The 19,345-nt window shown below is 45.3% G+C and overlaps 2 protein-coding genes across 2 annotated transcripts in view; one reads left to right on the top strand and one right to left on the bottom strand.

The window, feature by feature from the left end:
* Positions 1 to 3,240: 3,240 nt before the first annotated feature.
* Positions 3,241 to 17,077, top strand: SREBF1 (sterol regulatory element binding transcription factor 1). Its single transcript, XM_072416989.1, has 6 exons — positions 3,241 to 3,548; positions 10,856 to 11,302; positions 11,822 to 12,117; positions 12,206 to 12,340; positions 13,164 to 13,382; positions 14,848 to 17,077. Exons 1-6 carry the CDS (start codon positions 3,443 to 3,445, stop codon positions 15,133 to 15,135), a joined length of 1,491 nt encoding a protein of 496 aa, XP_072273090.1. The 5' UTR covers positions 3,241 to 3,442; the 3' UTR covers positions 15,136 to 17,077.
* A 1,044-nt stretch (positions 17,078 to 18,121) lies between these two features.
* Positions 18,122 to 19,345, bottom strand: part of RAI1 (retinoic acid induced 1) — a 105,168-nt gene continuing 103,944 nt past the window's right edge. Inside the window, exon 6 of the mRNA XM_072417435.1 lies at positions 18,122 to 19,333. Within this exon, the coding sequence (XP_072273536.1) occupies positions 19,319 to 19,333 (15 nt within the window). The 3' untranslated portion in view covers positions 18,122 to 19,318. The remainder of the gene's footprint in view (positions 19,334 to 19,345) is intronic.

Below are 19,345 nucleotides of genomic sequence, written 5' to 3'. Positions count from 1 at the left end.
GTCAGACACAAATAGAGATGTCAAGTGTAACAGTTTGTGTATAGGGATGTGGACACTAAACACAAACCGCAGTCTCTAACCCCCTCCTGGGCTACGGCCGCAGTCTCTGACCCTTTCCTGTACAATGTCTCCAGTCTGCTGGGAAATTTACCTTCGCTTTGTTTACCCTTGGCACAACTGGAAATCACTCCAAAATGAATCCTTGTCACCGCACCCGATATCCCCTTAGGAGGATTTCTCCCTTGTTTGGGTTCATTTTTGGATTTTCCTTTTCCATGACAGTGGTCACTGGGACCCACAGAGGGGTGAATCCCCACAGTGGGGACACAGACAGCCATGAAAACAAACTTTTTTGCTAACTTTTCCACACTATATCCTAAAGAAAACTTTTGACTCTGCATTTGAAGGTCAATACAGGTCTTTGGATTCCTAACAATGTCAAAAATTAAATTTTAATTGGTCCTTATTTATTATTAGGCTAGTGCAATAAATATAATAAAATAATTAAAATTGTTATAGGGACACCCAGCCCCCATGCAGCCATGTTCTTGTTATAACACAACACTGGAAACAGGCTGCCTTCCAAACAAACACAAATTTCCACCCTCCCGAGCGTTGGCGGAGGAATCCGAAGCAGGAGAACCATGTGACCAACGAGTAAAACTCCTTAGAGAGCCACATGATGTAACCAGAGCACGGCGTGTGTGACGCGGCCTCACCCCACTCGCTATCAGCATTCCCATTGGACGAAGCTACTCGTTCTACAGGCGGGGTTTTCCCCTTTTGTGCGCTCAACCAAGCCTGCAGACGTGGCCGCGCCCTCGCGCTGCTGATTGGTCAGAAGGATATTATGCTTCGGTGAATATTCATGACTAAGTTTGGGTTACCAGGAGCTGTCGCGTGTATGTTTTGAGATTCATGGACTTTCCTTATATGGCAGTGGGAGGAGCCAGTTGAATGACAGGAAGATTTAACCCTAACAGTGCCACACTGCTGAGAGACAAGACGGACGAAGGTTACCTAGCAACCATGGGATATCTATCTATCTACCTATATATATATAGACCTTTACATTTATATATATATATATTTTTTTTATATATATGCGTGTGTGTGTTTTGTTTAGGGCAAAACGCAGGTTCATTTTCGTTGTGCCCAGGTTTACTCTGTACTTCCGGGTACGTAAGGTCACCTGACTCATTATCACATGACAGGAAGTTCAAGAAGTACGGTAGGTGACGAGCAACAGGGTTTCCTAGATAGAAAAGCTAAATGGCGTTGTCACAAGGAATTTGTAAATACCTGGAAGTGTTTCCCCTACCCATAACTTATATATCTAATGACAGGTCCTCTTTATACCCCCCCACTTCCTTTGACCCCTTTAAAACAGGGGTAGGCCATATAAATATCTATGTCCTGCTGTTAAGTGTTTTCTCAATGTATCCTGAGCTGCCTGGTGAGGTGATAAGAGGATATATATGGAAACATATTGAGTTTATTTTGCTTCCAGGTCATTATCTGATATGGGGGTTATGTAATGAAATCTTGGTTAAAGATTAATAGTAAATAGCTATACATGACCCTGGCCAATTGTTTGCTGTCTGCAGTCATACATTACTGATGGCGGTCAATCACTTTACAGGAACTGTGAAAGGCCACAATGGAGCTTATTTATCAAAGTGTCTGCTCTGAAATAACCCTTCAATTGTATATACAAAGGCCCAACTGAATCACGCGGCCATTGATTCCCTAGAGCACCCAGGTTACACTTCACTCCATTCCACCGAGATCCTTAAAGAGGAACTATACTCAAAAAACAAAAACACATCTTCAATCCTGCAGGGCAGACCGATCAATCCGGGGGTGTCCGGAATCGGGTCCCACGTCGTCCCGACAATTCTCCTGGAGCCGGCGCTATGTGCACCTCTTCGTCTTTTCTTCCTGGTTCTTCATCCTACGTCACCTGTCCTAGGCGCGAGATCTGGTGACGTAGGATGAAAAATTTGCCAATCTCACTGCGCATATGTGAGATCGTCAAATTTTCCTTTTTGAGCAAAAAGGCTCCTTCTGCTCAAGTAGAAGGAGCTCCCAAGAGCCTCCTGGGATGCCTGACGTAGGTATCCTGGGACGCTTTACGCTCCCATTCATTCTGGACTGAGAATTAGTGGGTGGTGCTGCACCTTTTTTTTTTTTTTTTTTTAGGTGTTGCATCTAAAGTTAGAAGGTATGAAGAGGGGCAGTCCCTCCAAATCAGGGGTAGTTGGGAGGTATGAAGAGGAAAAGCCCCTCCAAATCAGGGGCAGTTGTTAGGTATGAAGAGGGACAGTTCTTCAAAATCAGAGACAGTTGGATGGTATGAAGATGGATAGTCCCTCCAAATTGGGCAGTTGGGAGGTATGAAGAGGAAAAGCACTCCAAATCAGGGGCAGTTGGGAGATATGAAGAGACAGAGTCTCTCCAATCAGAGACAGTTGTGGGGTATGAAGAGGGACAGTCCATCCAAATCAGAGAGAGTTGGGAGGTATGAAGGAGGGCAGTCCCTCCAATCAAGAATAGTTAGGATTTATGAAAAGGGACAATTCCTAAAATCAGGGGCAATTGGGAGGTAAAAGTGACTCTAACATGGCCCTAATAAAATTTTAGCTCAGCATTCTTTTGGTAAGGAGGCTAACTGTAAAATATATAAATATGCATATATGATGGTCGCTTTATCAGCAAGTGGGGTTTGTTAAAGCGCATTTCAATTGCATTTTTGCAGATTTCCTTTACTATTTTTGCAAAGTGTGAAATCTGCATTGGACACAGCAGGTGCTATTGAAATCTGTTTGCGTTACAGGTAAAACATAGTAGACCCAGCTTGTGTGTGTGAGCTGTGCTGCATTCCTATGCTAAACACAACCTGTGCAAGCAAAATCTGACAACCCAAACTGATGCAATAACAATACTATAGATATAATTCATGGATTCAATGTATCATTTCCCTTTAAATATATAATCCATGGATACAATGTATCATTTCCTTTTAAAGGAAAAAATTGTGATTGGTTAGGCATGCAGTAGAGTTTCCAAGCATGAGATGTCTGGTAGCTAAGGGGTTAACTCTCAAGCCTGCAGAAAGAGACACACTAGGCTTGAATGCAGGAAGGGGGGGACAGTCCAGGATATCAGGGGTGTGTTCAGGATGCAGGGGGTGTTGCTTGGGTTTAGTAGGCAGGGATAGCACTCAGCAGGCTCCGCCCATACCCTCAGCAAGCAGGAGGAGAGCAGCGCCTGCAGTTTTGTACTGAACTTCCCTGCTGGAGCTATGGGGGGGCATTGACATGAGATCCCCCCCTTAAACAATAACAAGCCCTGATACTGGAAGGACTTTTATGGGAATAAGCCCCATGCCAACCCTAGGAAGAAAAGCAGCATTTTAAAAGAAGAAGGAATAACTGTCAAGATGAACGGTTTGGCATTTGATGACAGCTCCTTGGACCACCTGGACCCATCATTGTGCCTCCACGAGAGCAATGACATCGACACGGCCCTTCTGAGCGACATCGATGGTGGGTGACCCCTGCACGTTCCCTTGAAATAACCATAGTGTGCCTTAGGTGGTGTAATCAGGTTGGCAGGGCTAGTGCCCCCGCTGGGTGGCATTTTTGGTGGGCTTCTGCACCTCTCACCATGCCCAGGTGTCCCTGGATCTTGTTATAGTAACATTGGGAATTGGCCAACTGGAAACAAAGTATCCTTGTTTGATAATCCCAAACTGTCAACCATCTGAGATTACTTCCAAGGACACTTTGCTTCTGAAGTGGCGCGTTTACGTCGAGCCCTGACGTCGCCCTAAATATGACTTTTTAAAGGAATTTTACACTTTCAAAAATTTTACAACTAGTGGTACAAATTTTTTTTAAAAACAGTAGACCAGGGACTGAAAATTGGCATCTTCGCCAATGTGATGGATGAAGACGGTTTATTTCAGGCTCATTGTAGGACCGTGTCATCTTCTCTTAGCTGGGATTTATAGTCCCGCAACATTCGGCGAACCCCCTGGTCGATCTGTTCAGCGCTGTGTAATATGTTGGTGCTATGTAGATCCTATTTATTATTAATAATAAAAGGCACGGGTTTACAACTTTTGGGTTTCACTTGAAACTGTATTTGCGCCTGCTTTTTTGATTTTTATTAGTTTTTTCGCTCGCTCCAACACGTGTAAGCGTGGGGCCATTTGCTCCTTCCTCATGGCTGGAGTAATAAAAAAAAAAATAGCCCATCTGTGCCCTGTTGATATCTTTCCCCCATGTGCTCCCATCTATTGTAGGTTCCCACAGGCTTGCTAGGGTTCCTGGTTGAAGCCACGCCTCCCATGTGACGCTATGCGAGGTTACTGTCGGTCAGTGCCTTAGTTCCAGTGCAGAGTTACTGCTGCTTGATGTAGCTATGCAAAAAAAGGGAGAACTGAGAAGATTTTAACGTTTCCTTTTTTTGTCCAGTTTACATTCATTTATTACGTTTAATTTATTTTTTCAGCTTTTCGTAATTTATTATTCGTGTATTGCATTTTGTTTGTTTAATTCATGATAGGTTTGATTCTATTGATCCTTTTTTAAGCTCCCTTTATACCATTCTGAAGTTTTTCATTTCCACCCTAAGGGTGGCTACACCACCTTGCAAGGTTTCCCTGAAGGTGATTTCTAGCCACGCTAATATGCCCAGTGGGGTCTCTAACTCACCGGTGCTGTGACTCTTAGTACATGTAGTGCCAACGCATACGACTTTGCTTCTGAAAATGCCAGCTGCCTGGCTGTCATCCTTATCTCCTGGCTTCAATATGTATTGCTACTTTGGGCTTCTCTCTTTCTTACTCCACGTAGATTTTGTTTGTGAGGTTAAAGGGGGCTGCATGCAGTTGCATTGCTGCAGGGATGGCCAAGAAGAGAACATTGTATTATTTTACACAATGGCAGTGAACGAGTGAATTCCCAAAGCAATGCATTACAATCACTTTATCTTTGAGTGGGTGAAGGATTAGAACCTCTGACGGCTTTTTACTCCTATCTAGGGCTCTCCTATCCATACTTTCTATTCTGGTGACACCGAAGAGGAAGTAAGAGTTGCTTCACTTTAATCTCCGCACATTACTCTTTGTTCTTCCATTCTTCTGAAATACCTGGTACTTCCCAGTATGGAGGAGCTCCATTCTTCTCACCTGGCACAGCTGGTGATTGGTTGCTTTGACACATGGGGCAAGGAGCTTACATGGGGTTTCTTCTCTTTGTTGGGCACAGTGTAGGTGGCATTTTTAGGGGGTTCCTGCACCATTGAGCATGCCCAGGTGTCCCTGGATCTTGTTCTAGTAACTTTAGGAAGTTGGAATAGGCCAACTGGAAATCTTCCAGACCTGTTCCGGCAACTTCCGGCTTTTCAGGGCCTGCCATCAGGACAGACATGGGATACTTCTATACCCACCCCCGATCAAAAGAGCTTGACTTTCACAGTGCTGGAACTTTTAGACATGGGGGTGAGGACCCCTGGAAGTTTACCCAGTATGGGGGCCAGGTGTATGTGCAGTTGTGGAATAACCAAGCAATTGGGATGTTGTCCCCAATCTCTCTTCACGCTCCATGAAGCTACTAAGAAGCCTTCACCTCCCCGGTGATTATTTTTCTGTCACACGCAGCCTTTTGCTCAGCCGCTTCTGCTGATTCAGGAGACTCCGGTGCCACAAAAGCCTGGCACTCATCACCATGTTGTTTATCTCAGGTACCCCCATGACAATAACTTTGCAGAGCCAGGTTCTCCTGACTGGAAACGTCCAGAAAGGCTTCGTGTGCCCAAACATGGCTTTTGTTTATAGGTCCAGCAGTAAAATGACCTCAGACTGCTACAAAATAAAGCAGTGGGGTGTGGGGCAGCACAACAATTCCGCAGGTTGCCAGCCTATGGTTGACAAATCAACAGAGGGTTGGGGAAGCCAGTGGTAGGACAAAGACCTGGAGCATTTAAAGCTAAAGTGGACCACCTGTCCCATATGCCATGAACTGGTTCCATAGTATAGGTAGCAGGTCTTGCCTTAATTGTGACCCCTATCTAACTTAAGTGATCAAAGAGGCCACTATTTCAGCCCCCTCTTCTCCTATACTGGCTTCAATAGAGCTACATGATTGGAGAGAAAGGCTCCTGCAAGTAGACGAGGACCATGGCCACCACATATAGGTAATGGACCAGAGATGGTAGGTAAGAGGCCAGTGTTGTCCTCTGTGGTCAAGCATGACATTTTGAGAGGGGTCATTGGGGTATTGCTGATTGACCTTAAGGTTGGTGCCATACAGATAAGTCACCATGGTGGTGGAGAAGGTGAGAAACATCTCTGGAACCTTTGAGGATATTATAAGGAGAAGACATCTTTGGCCATTCCTAGTCCATAAAACAGAACAAGCATAGAACTAGTCATTGACCTTCACCCATGCCAATATTGAAGCCATTGGATAAACCTGCCAAGGGGCACCAGTTCCAGGTCACCGGAGGCCAGTAACGGCTGCCATCAAACTTCTCATGGCATGGTTTTGTTTATTGGCCTCCTCTGGATCTCTGAAACGTCGGACAACCTCCATTATACAACCTGCATCGTCGGCCTTCAACGTAGCCTTTCACCTATATTGAATGGGCTGACAAAATGTCTGCACCCTTCCCACATACACTGGTTTCTTATACAAGAATGTCGCCGTCCATGGCAAGTGGTCAAGCCGCATTCTTCATTCCAGAATTGTGCATTCCCTTCCTCACACTTGTAATGATCACCCAGCCTAAAGATTATCGGCAAATGGTAGAAGTAAATACTGGTGATGTGATCGGGTCAGACAAGGCAAGTGAATGGCCAGTGAACTATGGGCAGCCAGTGACGGCTTAGTAAAGCGGACCTGTCATTGACACACATTTATATATCCATAGGTCAACATTACCAAATCACCTTATTAGTACCTGGTGTCTGCTGTAAAATTATAGAGGTCCAATTAGGTTTTTAATGCCATTGGTGACCCTTCCTTTTCTACCTACTCTCAGGACAGGAAGCAATGTGACATATCCTCAATGGGGACACATATACGTTCTTAGTAAGGTGGGTATGGGTCGGAATTGAACCTTGCTTTCTTAGTTTCTTGTAGTGAAGAAGGACCTCTTCTCTTCTACTGAACATGGGGGGGGGGGGGGGGGGTGTTCTGTAGCCCTTACACTTGAGAAATGATCCCCCTTGCAAATAGTGAATGTGTTACATAGTATGTCAGGTTCAAAAAAGACAAAAGTCCATCAAGTTCAACACTAAGGGATGTGTTGTCAATGTTGTGGAACGTTCTTTTCAAGCCGAATTCCCATTGCAACGCTTTCAGACGGCTTTGGTGTATCGCCGTCCTGTGCAGTAGCGCAGCACAGCCCTCAAGCGATCTATATTAGCATTGCAATCGTTAGTTGGCCTGTCAATGCCCTATAATAACCCTCAGGAGGAGGAGGCAGGGCCACTGAACTAGAGTAACCTTGGGAGACTAGGCTGGTTCTTACTCTGTCTATGGCCAGGCTGGGCTGGCTCCTTTCCCTCTCTCTGATTGGCTGTCAGCAGTCACCTCATCTGTGAGCTCTGATTCAGTCTGTGTCCCCCCCTCCTTTGTTCAAGCTCCTTCCAGCAGAGGTGGAACTGCTAGAAGAGGTGGAGGGATGGGGAGGGTGTGGGAAATTAAGAGAGGGATACACAAAATTCACTATCCCCATATCTAACACATCTCCATTTCTCTACACGGAGTTGGAGTGTCAGCTCTTAGGGCTGGAGCGACTCCGCGTTTTCTGGGCATCGGGCTCTCATGCCCCCCTACTTACTCATGGAGTGCACTTTTGAAGGTACAATACTAACCAAAGCGAATTAGCGTCCTATAGCAATCAGATTTTTAACCGCTTCAAATCCGATTTGGTAAAAATTGATTTTGTTCTTCGATCGTTTTGGGTGCAGAACAATCCTCGATTATCGCCAACTAAGCACGTTTTGCAGAAAATTGAAAGCAGAATCCTATTTTCCCATGATAAAGGGGCGGAGCTTGCACTGTATACAATGTTGCAAGTTTGGGAAATAAGTGATGGAAGTGTGAGAATCTGCTGTGATTTGGGAGGAGATTTCATTGCTTGGCAGACTTTTATCTGCTGGGAAACCTGTGGTTGGCTACATGCGATTTTTTTATTTCTCCTCCATTTATATTGCGATCGTAACAATCGATTGTTCCCTAAAAGTATTCGAAACAACGATATGCGATCAGTATTGTGACCCCTTTCACAATTATATCCAATAAAATGATGATTGCGCCCAAAAAATCTGATCGCCATTCCTATCGCTTTGATTGATCGACACGTGTATGGCGAGCTTCAGGTTACTCCATAGATTGTATGACACATATGCTGTAGCGTTGTACAATAGTAAGACACGCCAGCGTCTGATCTAACTTTTCATGCAATGCAATGTTTTTTAGTTTCATTCCAAGTATATCGCATCATTGGCATTGGCAATTGCAATTGCAATCAAATACAAATCCTCTGATTGGTCAGTTAAACAATCAATTTTTTCGCTCCTGCAACGTGATTGGCTGTGGAATATTATTACTTCCAAATTTCCAATAATTCCGATCAATTAAAGCGATTTGATTTAGTTTTTATCGATTGTTTTGATGTTTTTAATGATCGCTTCCTTGCATTCGCACACCAAATTCTACGTGTGTGGCGGCCCTGCATAAAACCGGTCGTGCAGATCCGGTAAATTAGTTTCTGTAAAAATAGAGCCAATCAAAAATGTAAAAAGTGCTGAGTCTGTGTGATCTAAGAATCGATTTTCATCCAGAAGGCATTCCCACGGGAGGGGGGGGGTTCTCATATACAATGGAATGCTGACTGTGCATATTCCATAATGCGTTTATTACACGATCCAATAAATTCTAGCTGGGGATTTGGTGCAGACCAATCCATATTCTTGTGTTTGGAATTGCAGTTTTGCTGTTCCATATTTTCACATTCAGAGATTGATCACCCTGATGGCGTTCTGTAGGTCAGATTACGCAGCGTATGCTGAGTAGCTGCAGATATGGAAAGTTGTGTCACCGTCTCTGGTTGGTTGGGGGCAGAGAGGAATGGTAAAGCTCAATCACTGAGCTAAGCCAATGAGCAGGAAGCAGCGGCTTCAGATGGGGAAGTGAAGGTCTGATTCAAGCTGAGGGTCTGGGAGGGTTGTAACCCCTATTGAGGTTTATTGCTGGGTGTGCAGAACATAGAAAATCCAGATTGAAGAGTTTTATGTCATCCAACGCGTTTCAGGGGTTCAAAGGCGCCCCTCTTCATCAGGGAATTGGGGATCAGTATCTGAACCAATCATGCAAATGAGCCCTCAGGATCCCTCCAACCCTGATGAAGGGGAAAGGCTTTAATTCTGGAGATGACCTTTATGGGTTTACGGGCTCCCCCTGCAGGACTTAAAGGTGCACTACACCTTTCCTCTACTTCCAGGGACACAGGAAGCCATAGGTACATGATGGGGGTTGTCACCCTTCTCTTAGGCCTTCTGAATCCGTTCCAAATATTCCTTATGCATTAAAACAAAAGGTTTGGGAGTTTTAGGTTTCTTATTAGCCAGAGCCCGAGTAGAAAAGCCTGTCCTGTGCTGCAGATCTCTGATGTGGAAGCAGTCATTTCTCTGCAGAGGTCCAATGTACCCTAAGTATATAAGCCTGTCCATTGCCAGCATGCTGCAGGAAATGACCCCCTGGTCTCTGGATGGAAGCAGTGATCACTCAGCAACTCTGTGTATGTAGGTCTATATCCTTACCAGCATGCCGCAGGGAAGGACCCTTGTTTTTTGTGTGGAAGCAGTAATCACTCTGCAGAGGTCTGAATTGCCCTCCTGCTGAATCACAACTAAAACTCTGCAGGTTGTATAATTCTGTTCCCTGCTGATCTGAAGATTCTGACTTAGTTGAGGGTGTGGTGGATCTCTACAGAGAGACCGCAGAGTTCACTTGGAGATGAAAGGTCTTTCTTCAGCATGTTGCCAAGGAACAGGCTTATGTACTCAGGGTATTTTGGAGCTCTGCGGGGGAGACCACTTCTTCAACCCAGAGATCAAGGGTCCTTCTTTGCTGCATAATGTCCTCAGAGTATGTTGGAGCTCTGCAGAGAAACCCCTGTTTCCACCCAGTGGTTAGGAGTGCTTTTTCTTTAGCATGTTAATAGGGAAAGGTTTGGGGTAGGTTGCCCTTTGCAGAAAGACCACTGCTTCCACCCAGAAATCAATGGTTATTCTGTGCAACATGTTATCAGGGGGAAGGCTTATGTGCTTGGGGTATGTTGGAGCACTGCAGAGAAACAACTGCTTCCACCCAGGGATCAAGGGTCCTTTTCTGCAGCATGTTATCAAGGACCTGGTTTATAATTTTGGGGTTTGTTGGAACTTTGCCGAGAGACCATTGCGTCCACTTGGAAATTAAGGATCCTTCTCTGCAACATGTTTGACAGGGGGTAGACTTATGAACTTGGGTAATGTTAAAGCTCTGCAGAGAAACCACTGCTTTCACCTACACATCAGAGCTCCTTATCTCCAATGTGTTTGTCAGGGACAGGCCTATGTACTCAGGGTATGTTGGAACTCTGCAGAGAGACCACTGCTTCCACCCAGCGAGAACAAAAATCCTTCTCTGCAGCATGTGGAAATTGAACAGGCCTTTGTACTTGGGGTTTGTTGGACCTTTGCGGAGAGCCCACTGTTTCATTTCTGCTTCCTCTGCAGAATGCATAAATAAATTTGCCCCTCTGTGATATTTAATGATAATTGTTTCTCCCCCTCCAGATATGCTCCAGCTCATCAACAACAATGACAATGATTTTGGGTTCTTCGATGCACCGTTCGGAGCAGCCAGCGTCCCGGCCCAGGACCCCGTTCCCAATGTGGACCTCGCAGAAGGGGGCGCCCTCAGCTCCTTGGAGGGGTTACTGGCTGCGCCCACCGCCTCCACCCCCATGAAGCTGTTTCCGCTGTCTACTCCAGGCTTCCACAACCAGCCGGCCGCCACCCCACCCAAAGACAATCTTATGCAGCAGCTGAAGCTCGGCCTACAGAGTATGGTGAAGGATGAGCCCATGCAGATCTGCCCCACCCCACAGCACGCTGCGCCTAAGCTACAGGCCCCTCCCACAACGCAGCATCTGCAGGGCATAGCGTTCCGGCAGAGCTTGGTGCAGCCTCAGTTTAATAACCAATCGGTGTCTGGATACCAAGGGCAGAACACTGATACAGGTAACTACTACCAAGAAGAAGAATGTAAACTGGGCACTCTAATAGGGGCCACTTTAATACACCTGGTACCTGTAAAAGGGGCATTTGGATATTGCCCTTTAGGTGCCCTGGTAGGCACCCAGTAGTAGGGGGCAATGATAGACGGTTATGGGTGCCACCTCAAAGCCCTTGGATTGGCTGCTGCAGTCATGTGATGCCCAGTTAAACTTCTGAAGTTAGGGGGTCACCACCAGATTCACCTTCCTATTGGTTCATACTGTGTAACTCACAATCAGACCCCTCCCCCCTCCATCTGCAGATATTGAGATCTATCAGAACAGGTGGGGGGATTCCATTTTCTCCATTTCTTACTTTTCCATTTTTCTCAATTTCTTACTTTAGGAAATGTGTGCTTAAAAATAAATAAACCCTATCAACCAATCAGAATTCTTCTTTTATTTATCTGACTTTATTAAACTCCTTATCTTCTTGTTGGGTGCCTAATACTGATTTGTTTTTGTTTTTTTATTTAATCACCAGCTACACAAGTTGTCTCCACCCCACACAGCACAGCGAGTCAGCCCATGCAGAGTGTCGCAAGTCAGCCCATACAGAACGTGGCCAACCAGCCGCTGCAGAACATTGCAAGCCAGCCCTTGCAGAGCGTCGCACCACAGGCTCAGAAAATCCAGAGTGTTCCTGCCCAGCCGCTGCAGACGCACGTCTCCCCACAGATCCAGCAGCCTCTGACTATTCACGCGCAAAGCATTTCTCCTCAGCAGTTCCTCACCGCTACCAGCACTGCTTCAGTAGCCCAGCAAATCCAGCAAGTTCCAGTAAGTGAGCTCTTTCTATGAGGTCGCCCCCTGTTGGATTGTTTCTGTTTATTAACCTCAACCTTACTTCTATCCGAATCTCCCGCAGGTTCTGCTCCAGCCTCACTTTATCAAGGCTGACTCTTTGGTCCTTACAGCGGTGAAGACGGAGGCAACAATGATGTCGGGCGTCAAAACGTCACCCACCACCACGACCATCCAGACCACTCCTCTGCAGATGCCGGTGAGGGGCTGAGATTGAGCTCAACCAAGGGTGTGTTAGGGTTACACAGAGACTAAGCAGCTTCCATAAATAGCCAGATTTCTCTTTCCATTCTGAAATCCAAGGACATAGCTAGAACTACCAAACACTTTACAACCGGCAGCCTGAAATCTCACCTCAGCTTTTTGGGGAGCTCATTACAGGAGCTGAAGGTGAACATTTTGGAAGGAAGAGAAATCTGGAGATGGAGGGTACCATGGGGTGGGATATATTAGGCAACCGGTTAATAGTTTGGTATTGGGGATGTGTTGGAAACAGAAAAATAGGCAAATATAAGGTTCTGAGGGGCTTTGATGGTGGCCAAAGTAGGATAGAGGACTAGACTTGGGGAGTCACCCAAACATCAGGACGTGCACGGAGTTCCTAGTAGGCAGTGATTAGTAGGTACCATAGGTGGTCTAAGGTAGGATGACCAGTGAACTGGGTACAAGGTCATTGGCGCACAATGCCCATTGATTTGTTTGAGGGTGGGTGGGCATGGTTAGCCCATTTGGTCCAATCACTCGAAGAGCTCCTATAGCACAAATTGCTGTAAAATGTGAATGCAAAAGTATTACATTTTTTTACTTTACCAGTTATTATTATTAACAAACAGGATTTATATAGCGCCAACATATTACGCAGCGCTGTACATTAAAAAAGGGTTGCAAATGAAAGACAAATACAGACAGTGGCACAGGAGGAGAGGACCCTGCCCTGAAGAGCTTACAATCTAGGAGCTTTTGTTCACTCCTATCCTCATGGTAAATTATTATCTATGCTATTTGACTTATTTTTGCCCTAGGCCTTGGTGAGTGGAGGAACCATATTGACCACGGTGCCAGTGATGGTTGACGCGGACAAGCTGCCCATCAACCGCATAAATGTCAATGGAAAGATGGCCATGTTGAACAGCAAGGGAGAGAAACGTACCGCACACAATGCCATCGAGAAGCGCTACCGATCCTCCATCAATGACAAGATCATTGAACTGAAGGACCTTGTGGTGGGAACCGAGGCCAAGGTGAGGCATGAAATGAAACCGGAATAGTACTGGGAGCCACTGAATTGCGAGGTTGTGAAGGCCTCAAAATCAACACCAATAAGACTCCTTCTCCCTCTGTGCCTGACATCTGAACTGGTCATGTTGTCTTTTTCTAAGTAACTGTCCCTTATGTAAGGTAATCCTCGTAGGCATACTCACCTCTCCTGCAATGGGATCCTCTGCTCAAGACTAAGCTTCCCGTATTAGTGGATGCCAGTCGTGGGATCCCAGCTCTGGAATCTGTTTGTGAACCGCTGTGTTGGTTCTGTTGGACCGGTCAGTTTATAAAATATATCTGTTATAGTGATCAAGAATCACTCTCACAGCACTTCTAAGTAATATTTCATTTGCACAATTTTAACCCAGCTTTTTACAAATGTCAGCACTGCACATCAGATCTGCGCCAGGAGCAGAATCTGCTATCCCTGTCCTGTTTTCCTGCACTTATCATTGACTGCTAACCGCTCAAAGGAAAGATGACGGATTCAGAATGCAGCCCTTGTACTTGGTGTGATTTTCTATAAGTCATAGCACAGATCACTCGTTGTTATAGTTGCCAGTGCACACATTGAACCGTTTTAGGTTCTTCACATATAAATATACACCTTTAGTTGATTTTAGTTTGGTTGTATAGATGGTATTTTCCTATTAAGCATCTCCTATGGGGCAAAATGAAATCCTTTGATATATAAATGTCATTTTCTAGTGACTCAATGAGGTGCCCAAACAGTCACTTGTTGCCTAAAGCTTGACCACACATGCTGTCTACTTTAGGATTTGTGTTGATGGCTCCAGAGATCAATGACTGTTGCAGTCCAGCTACTTCAAGCTGGATTTGCATTGCCATTGAGTTGTATAGAAATACAAAACCCATCTGAACCAAAAACCCCACAGATAGGTCATCGAATGCCATTCAGCAGTATAATACATTATTTACAAGGTCTGATGACTCTTGTATTTGCTCCCCTTAGTTTTTCCATTTCTGGGTGGCTCTTCTGCCATACACGGACTTCTGAAGCCGTACAATAACCATCATTCTAAGTGAATGCCAGCCTGGGGCTATGACCCGGTGTGAAGAATCCCCATGCACCAAACTACACAAGTAGTTGTGAAATCCAGAAGTCTAAACCAGCACCACTGATTGACAGCAGATTGTTAGGGTTGATGGACCAGCACACTGTTCTTTCCTATAACTGCATGAGTGGACATGTAGTCCCCTGGTCATGTGATCATTCTTTGCCGTATACTATGCTTACTTGTGCAGGATGGTGGGGTGGATGTGAATACTGTAATGGGGTCATTTGGTTTATTACTTCTACCGACAACTATATAGTGCAAGGGCCTAATTAATCAGTCCATTCAATCCATATCCAGTCAGTTTGGCCCTTGTATTACATAGTTTTTGGTAAATCTACCAATAAATTTGCTTGGTTATTTTTATTGATTTAATAAGCCTAAATGTTCCGATTCTGAAGCAGTCCGTGACTTGTCAGCTTCTGTGTTCCCAGCAGGCACCCGAGAAGCCGCACCAACCACCCGGGAGCACGCTGAAGCCCTCCTCCTGGCGTGCCGCTACCTGCCGCCATCATTCCTGTCTGCCCCGGGGCAGAGGGTGGGCATGCTGGCCGAAGCTGCCCGGACACTAGAAAAGCTTGGTGACAAACGCACCCTGCAGGACTGTCAGCAGTTCATCCTAACGCTGGGCAGCAGCACAGCTGTCACCTCCAGCTAGGAAAACTTCCCGCCAAATGGACCTTCTGCAAATCCAGTGATCACTGGAAATCTTCTCTCCAGTATTCGCTTCTACAGACTACGCTGAAATCAAACCGCTAACAAAAAAAAATGAGAAATGGCCTCTTTTTAATGGCTGCACATCATTCCATGGACAGCATTTAAAGTGAAACCGTTGCCTAGACATGGGAAGCTTTAGCTGCTCTTCACCCGAGCGAGGAGCTGTCAGCTGATGTTATAAAGCTGCAGATTGCTGTGGGACTTTTTCTGTGGAAAGGCTTTGTGAAATATCTGCTGCCGGCGTGTCTAGGCCACAGCTGCACCACCATGAAAACAGTATAATCACAAATCCAAATAGTACAGCTTCAATCTATCGTTATGCATATAGAATATATTGAGATGATTTGCTTGCCCATTGCTATGGAAGGTTCAGAAATGAATGTAAATGTGGAAGAGGCTTCATTGGTGGCCTCGTGTGTGCGGTTACTGTGCTGCATGTTGGAAAATGGAGGGGTCTGATCCTACCACAGGGATGAGGACTAGGAGTGTAGAACATTCCACATTTATGTCACCTTGTTGTGCTTCAATAACTGTGGGCCTGCTGCAAATATTACCTAGTAAATGACATGTGAGTTATTGATAGAACCTATGGAGTCAAAGTGGGTAAGTGCTACAGAACAGTGAGGGGGATCTGAGACATATAAAATGTCTGAACATCAGAACTAGTATGGTGGTCTGGAGTAAAATAATGACCCTGGCAGCTCCTGAGATCAGTATTTATTTTTGTGACAGGTACTCTTTACCTACATCATTGGTCCTCTTAACTCACACACAGCTAGGTGTAGCCTGCATAATGGCTGCATGCACATGCAGAACAGAACCAGGATCTTGTCCTGATATAGCTTTCAGAAGTTCAAAGAGACAGGTATGTAGGTGAGGAAGCCTTATTTTGGGTTTAAAGCAAACCGGTGATTTTCATCCTGACAACTCTGCTAAGCAGCTTCAAGGTCCTATAGATGGCTCCCCTGCCAATCTTTCTGTCAACAACACCCAGTATTTTCCAATCAGGGTAACAGGAGTGGCATTAAACATTGGAGTCATAGAGGTCATCTAATGATGGGTAGGAATTCCTAAAAGAGGACCTGTCATCTTGCCCATTCAGGAATAAGAAATGTATTTTTACGAACCGATCCTCTGATTCTCCTACCCTTAGAACAGAGCCAGCAGCTGCATAATAGCCAATGTGTATAGGGGGGCATGTGACCCCCTTCTATGATACAGTGCCCAGGTCTAGTGGCCAGTCTGGGCTCATACACGTTATATGAGAGATGATACCATAGCTTCCAGTTCCAGGAAGGAGTGTTGTTGAGGCACTGTAAGTCTTAGCATAACCTAGAGTGTGGACAAAAATGAGCAAGGGACAGGGTCTCTTTATCAGCCAAACACTTCCAAAAATACAGATTGACTCATCCACAGGTTACCATTTCTTTGCTTTAACCTCATCAGATCCCCTACAGCTACGGCTGTACATGGCAGATTTAGGAAGCCAATAGCAGGCTTACGATGGAAATAATAACTTAAAAGCAACTTATCCAACAGCCCGTATGGATTTCTTGCTCTACAGTATTGTCAACGGTTTCTGAAATTCTGGAACAAATGATGATAGTGGTCACCAGACCCCCCCAGACATTGGGCTGGGATCAGTGTTGGTTTCATTTGTCTCCAGATTTTGGCTTCAGCCAGTGGTGATCTCTCCAAAGTCATAGCGAGATTCAGGGAGGGCTCCATATAAACCATCCAACACAGAGAAAGGATCGTCCTGATTGTATCGCTTTGTTCCAGATCCTATTTTCTTAGCATTTTTTGTACAGAGGATTTATTAAGATATTTATAATTTTCTTATACAAAGGAAAAAAATAAAAAATTGTTTTTTTGCTTTTCAACCTGACTCTTCCTTATTTCACACCTAAATCAATCTTCCAATAATGTATGGAATGAAAAGTTAAGGGGGCAAAGCTGAAGAACAGAGCTCTCTGGGAGAAAATTCTGCTCTGGATTTCCTGTGCTGGCCTAGGGGCTAAGTATCTGGTCACATGATCACTGCTGAAGAGGAAGATCAAAGATCTGATTAGTTAATTCTTACCTTTAGTAGATCATGTGACCACATGCTGACCAAAGGACTAAGTATGTGGTCACATGATCTCTGCTGAAGAGGCGGAACAGCGATCTGCTTGGCTTATCCCCTTCTTTAGTCGATGTAACCAAATGCCCAGGAATTCAGAGAGCTGAGCAGCACTGGAAAGAGGATGGTAACCCCCTTTGTCATAGTCCTGCAGAGGATAACTATTGAAAACTACGTACACATGTGTGTGTACAGTGCCAGTGGTCCATCGTCTGAACCATTGTCCTGGCGGATCCACGGACGACAAACGATCATAGGGGAAGGGAGCCCGCAGCGGGGTGCCGCTCCACTGTCCTCCCCCTCTGCACAGAGCAGAACGGTGCCATATGTACAGCATTTGTTCATGCATCGTGCAGTGCTAGTCATTGGAAAGGATCGTGAAAGATCCTTTCCAACGACAATTATTGCACGTGTGTATGCCGCTTAACATACAGACTTATCCTAATCTTGTACTTAGTGCATTAAAAAAAATACATTTATAGGTCAATTTTTTTAAATGCATGAAAACAAAAAGCATGCAAAGCCTTGCAATTGGCTTCCATTTGAAAGCAGCTACAGTACGAGTAGAATAGTCTATCCCCTTCCAGCATGCTGTAAAAGAAGACCTCTAAGTGGAAGCTGTGGTCTCCTTGCAAAGGTCCAACATTCCTCCCCACTACATTGGACTTATATCTTCCCAAATGTTCAACGTAAAATACTAAAAAAAACACAAGGCTTGCATACGGAGTGGCTTCTCTCTCCATGTATAAGAGACAGATCCCCTTTACAAATGCTCCACATAACCCCCCTAACACAGAGACATACGAACGGTTCATTGTAGATTTTATTGACATTCCCAATAGCCTCTTTTAAAGAAAATAAACATCTTTTAGAAAGCTTGGTACACACATTCTTCAGTGTGAAGCAATTTTTACTAAAAAGAACACTAGCTTTAACTCCTCAGTTGCCGGAGGAGCTGGCAAAAAAAATAAAAATAAGAGAACACATTGTGGGCTTTTGCAGGCCTCCCGGCAGCTATGGGGTTAAACATGTACAGTCTTCATATATTATATATGCATATGTATACACATATATACACACACACACACCATAAAATGAGGCATTGTCCGTACTTCAAACACTTTTTGTATGTACAGCAGGGCTGGTGCCTGCGGCTAGCTCGGGTCGGCTGATGGCTCTCAATCTACCTCCGCTGCAGTACCGGGATAAGCCTGGCAGAGGGCGACGGAGTGAAATGAGCCCCTGCAATAAAGTCAGAATGGCCGAACCAAGAAGAAAGTTGAGACACTGAGATAACAACTACGGGATTGTGTGATTGGTCAAATGATGGCGTTTTAGTACACGGAATGAACAGCAACTGGGTGGTGGAGGGTAAAACATTCTAAAAAGACAGAAAAAAACCTTTTTCGTTTGGCAGTAATCTGTCTCTCGTACAAATCCCCTTTGCGATGCAGAGTCACTGTTGTAGCCGTATGGTGGCCATCTTGTCCAGGAAGTGAAATGCACTCCCCCCGGTCGGCTCCACAGAATCAGGGGCCCGGCTTTTGTCTCGGGAATAATGTGATCTTTGTAAGGTGGCGTAAGTTTGGAAACAAATGTCGCATGGAAGATACCTTCGTTCAAATATGAGCTTCCGACCGCACGCAACGATTCTGATAAGGATAGGCGTAGCCGCCGTATGAAGTCACACATCAATCAAACTCGACAAGGTCACCGGTGCCGATACAACCAATCGTTTCCCCTTTGTTAGGCGTTGTTCCTGGTTTATAGGAGTTGAGGTGGCCGATGGGAGCACCTGTCCTGTTGTTGATGCCCTTGTCCCGCCAACGCTGGGTGCACAACGTCCCTGCTATTCCTTCCCTATCCACACGTGGGCGATGCAGAGCTCGACTCCTCTGCGGATACAATGACAGTGACTTGCTCCTTCCCTGGGCGCGGTGACTGTGTGGAGGAGTGAATACAAGGTCGCGGGTGTGATGAGTGATGTCAGCTTCTAGGATGGTTACACCAGGTGCCTCTGCAAAGGGTG

The sequence above is a fragment of the Pyxicephalus adspersus genome, chromosome 7 (assembly GCF_032062135.1).
Source record: "Pyxicephalus adspersus chromosome 7, UCB_Pads_2.0, whole genome shotgun sequence".
Taxonomy (NCBI): Eukaryota; Metazoa; Chordata; class Amphibia; order Anura; family Pyxicephalidae; genus Pyxicephalus; species Pyxicephalus adspersus.
Note: the sequence above shows the minus strand (reverse complement) of the source record. Positions and strands in the feature narration are given on the sequence as shown.

Coding starts and splice junctions, on each gene's coding strand:
- SREBF1 (XM_072416989.1), top strand. CDS start 3,443: ATGAACGGTTTGGCATTTGATGACAGCTCCTTGGACCACCTGGACCCA. Junction 11,303..11,821: donor AGGGCAGAACACTGATACAG/GTAACTACTACC, acceptor TTTAATCACCAG/CTACACAAGTTGTCTCCACC. Junction 12,118..12,205: donor AGCAAATCCAGCAAGTTCCA/GTAAGTGAGCTC, acceptor AATCTCCCGCAG/GTTCTGCTCCAGCCTCACTT.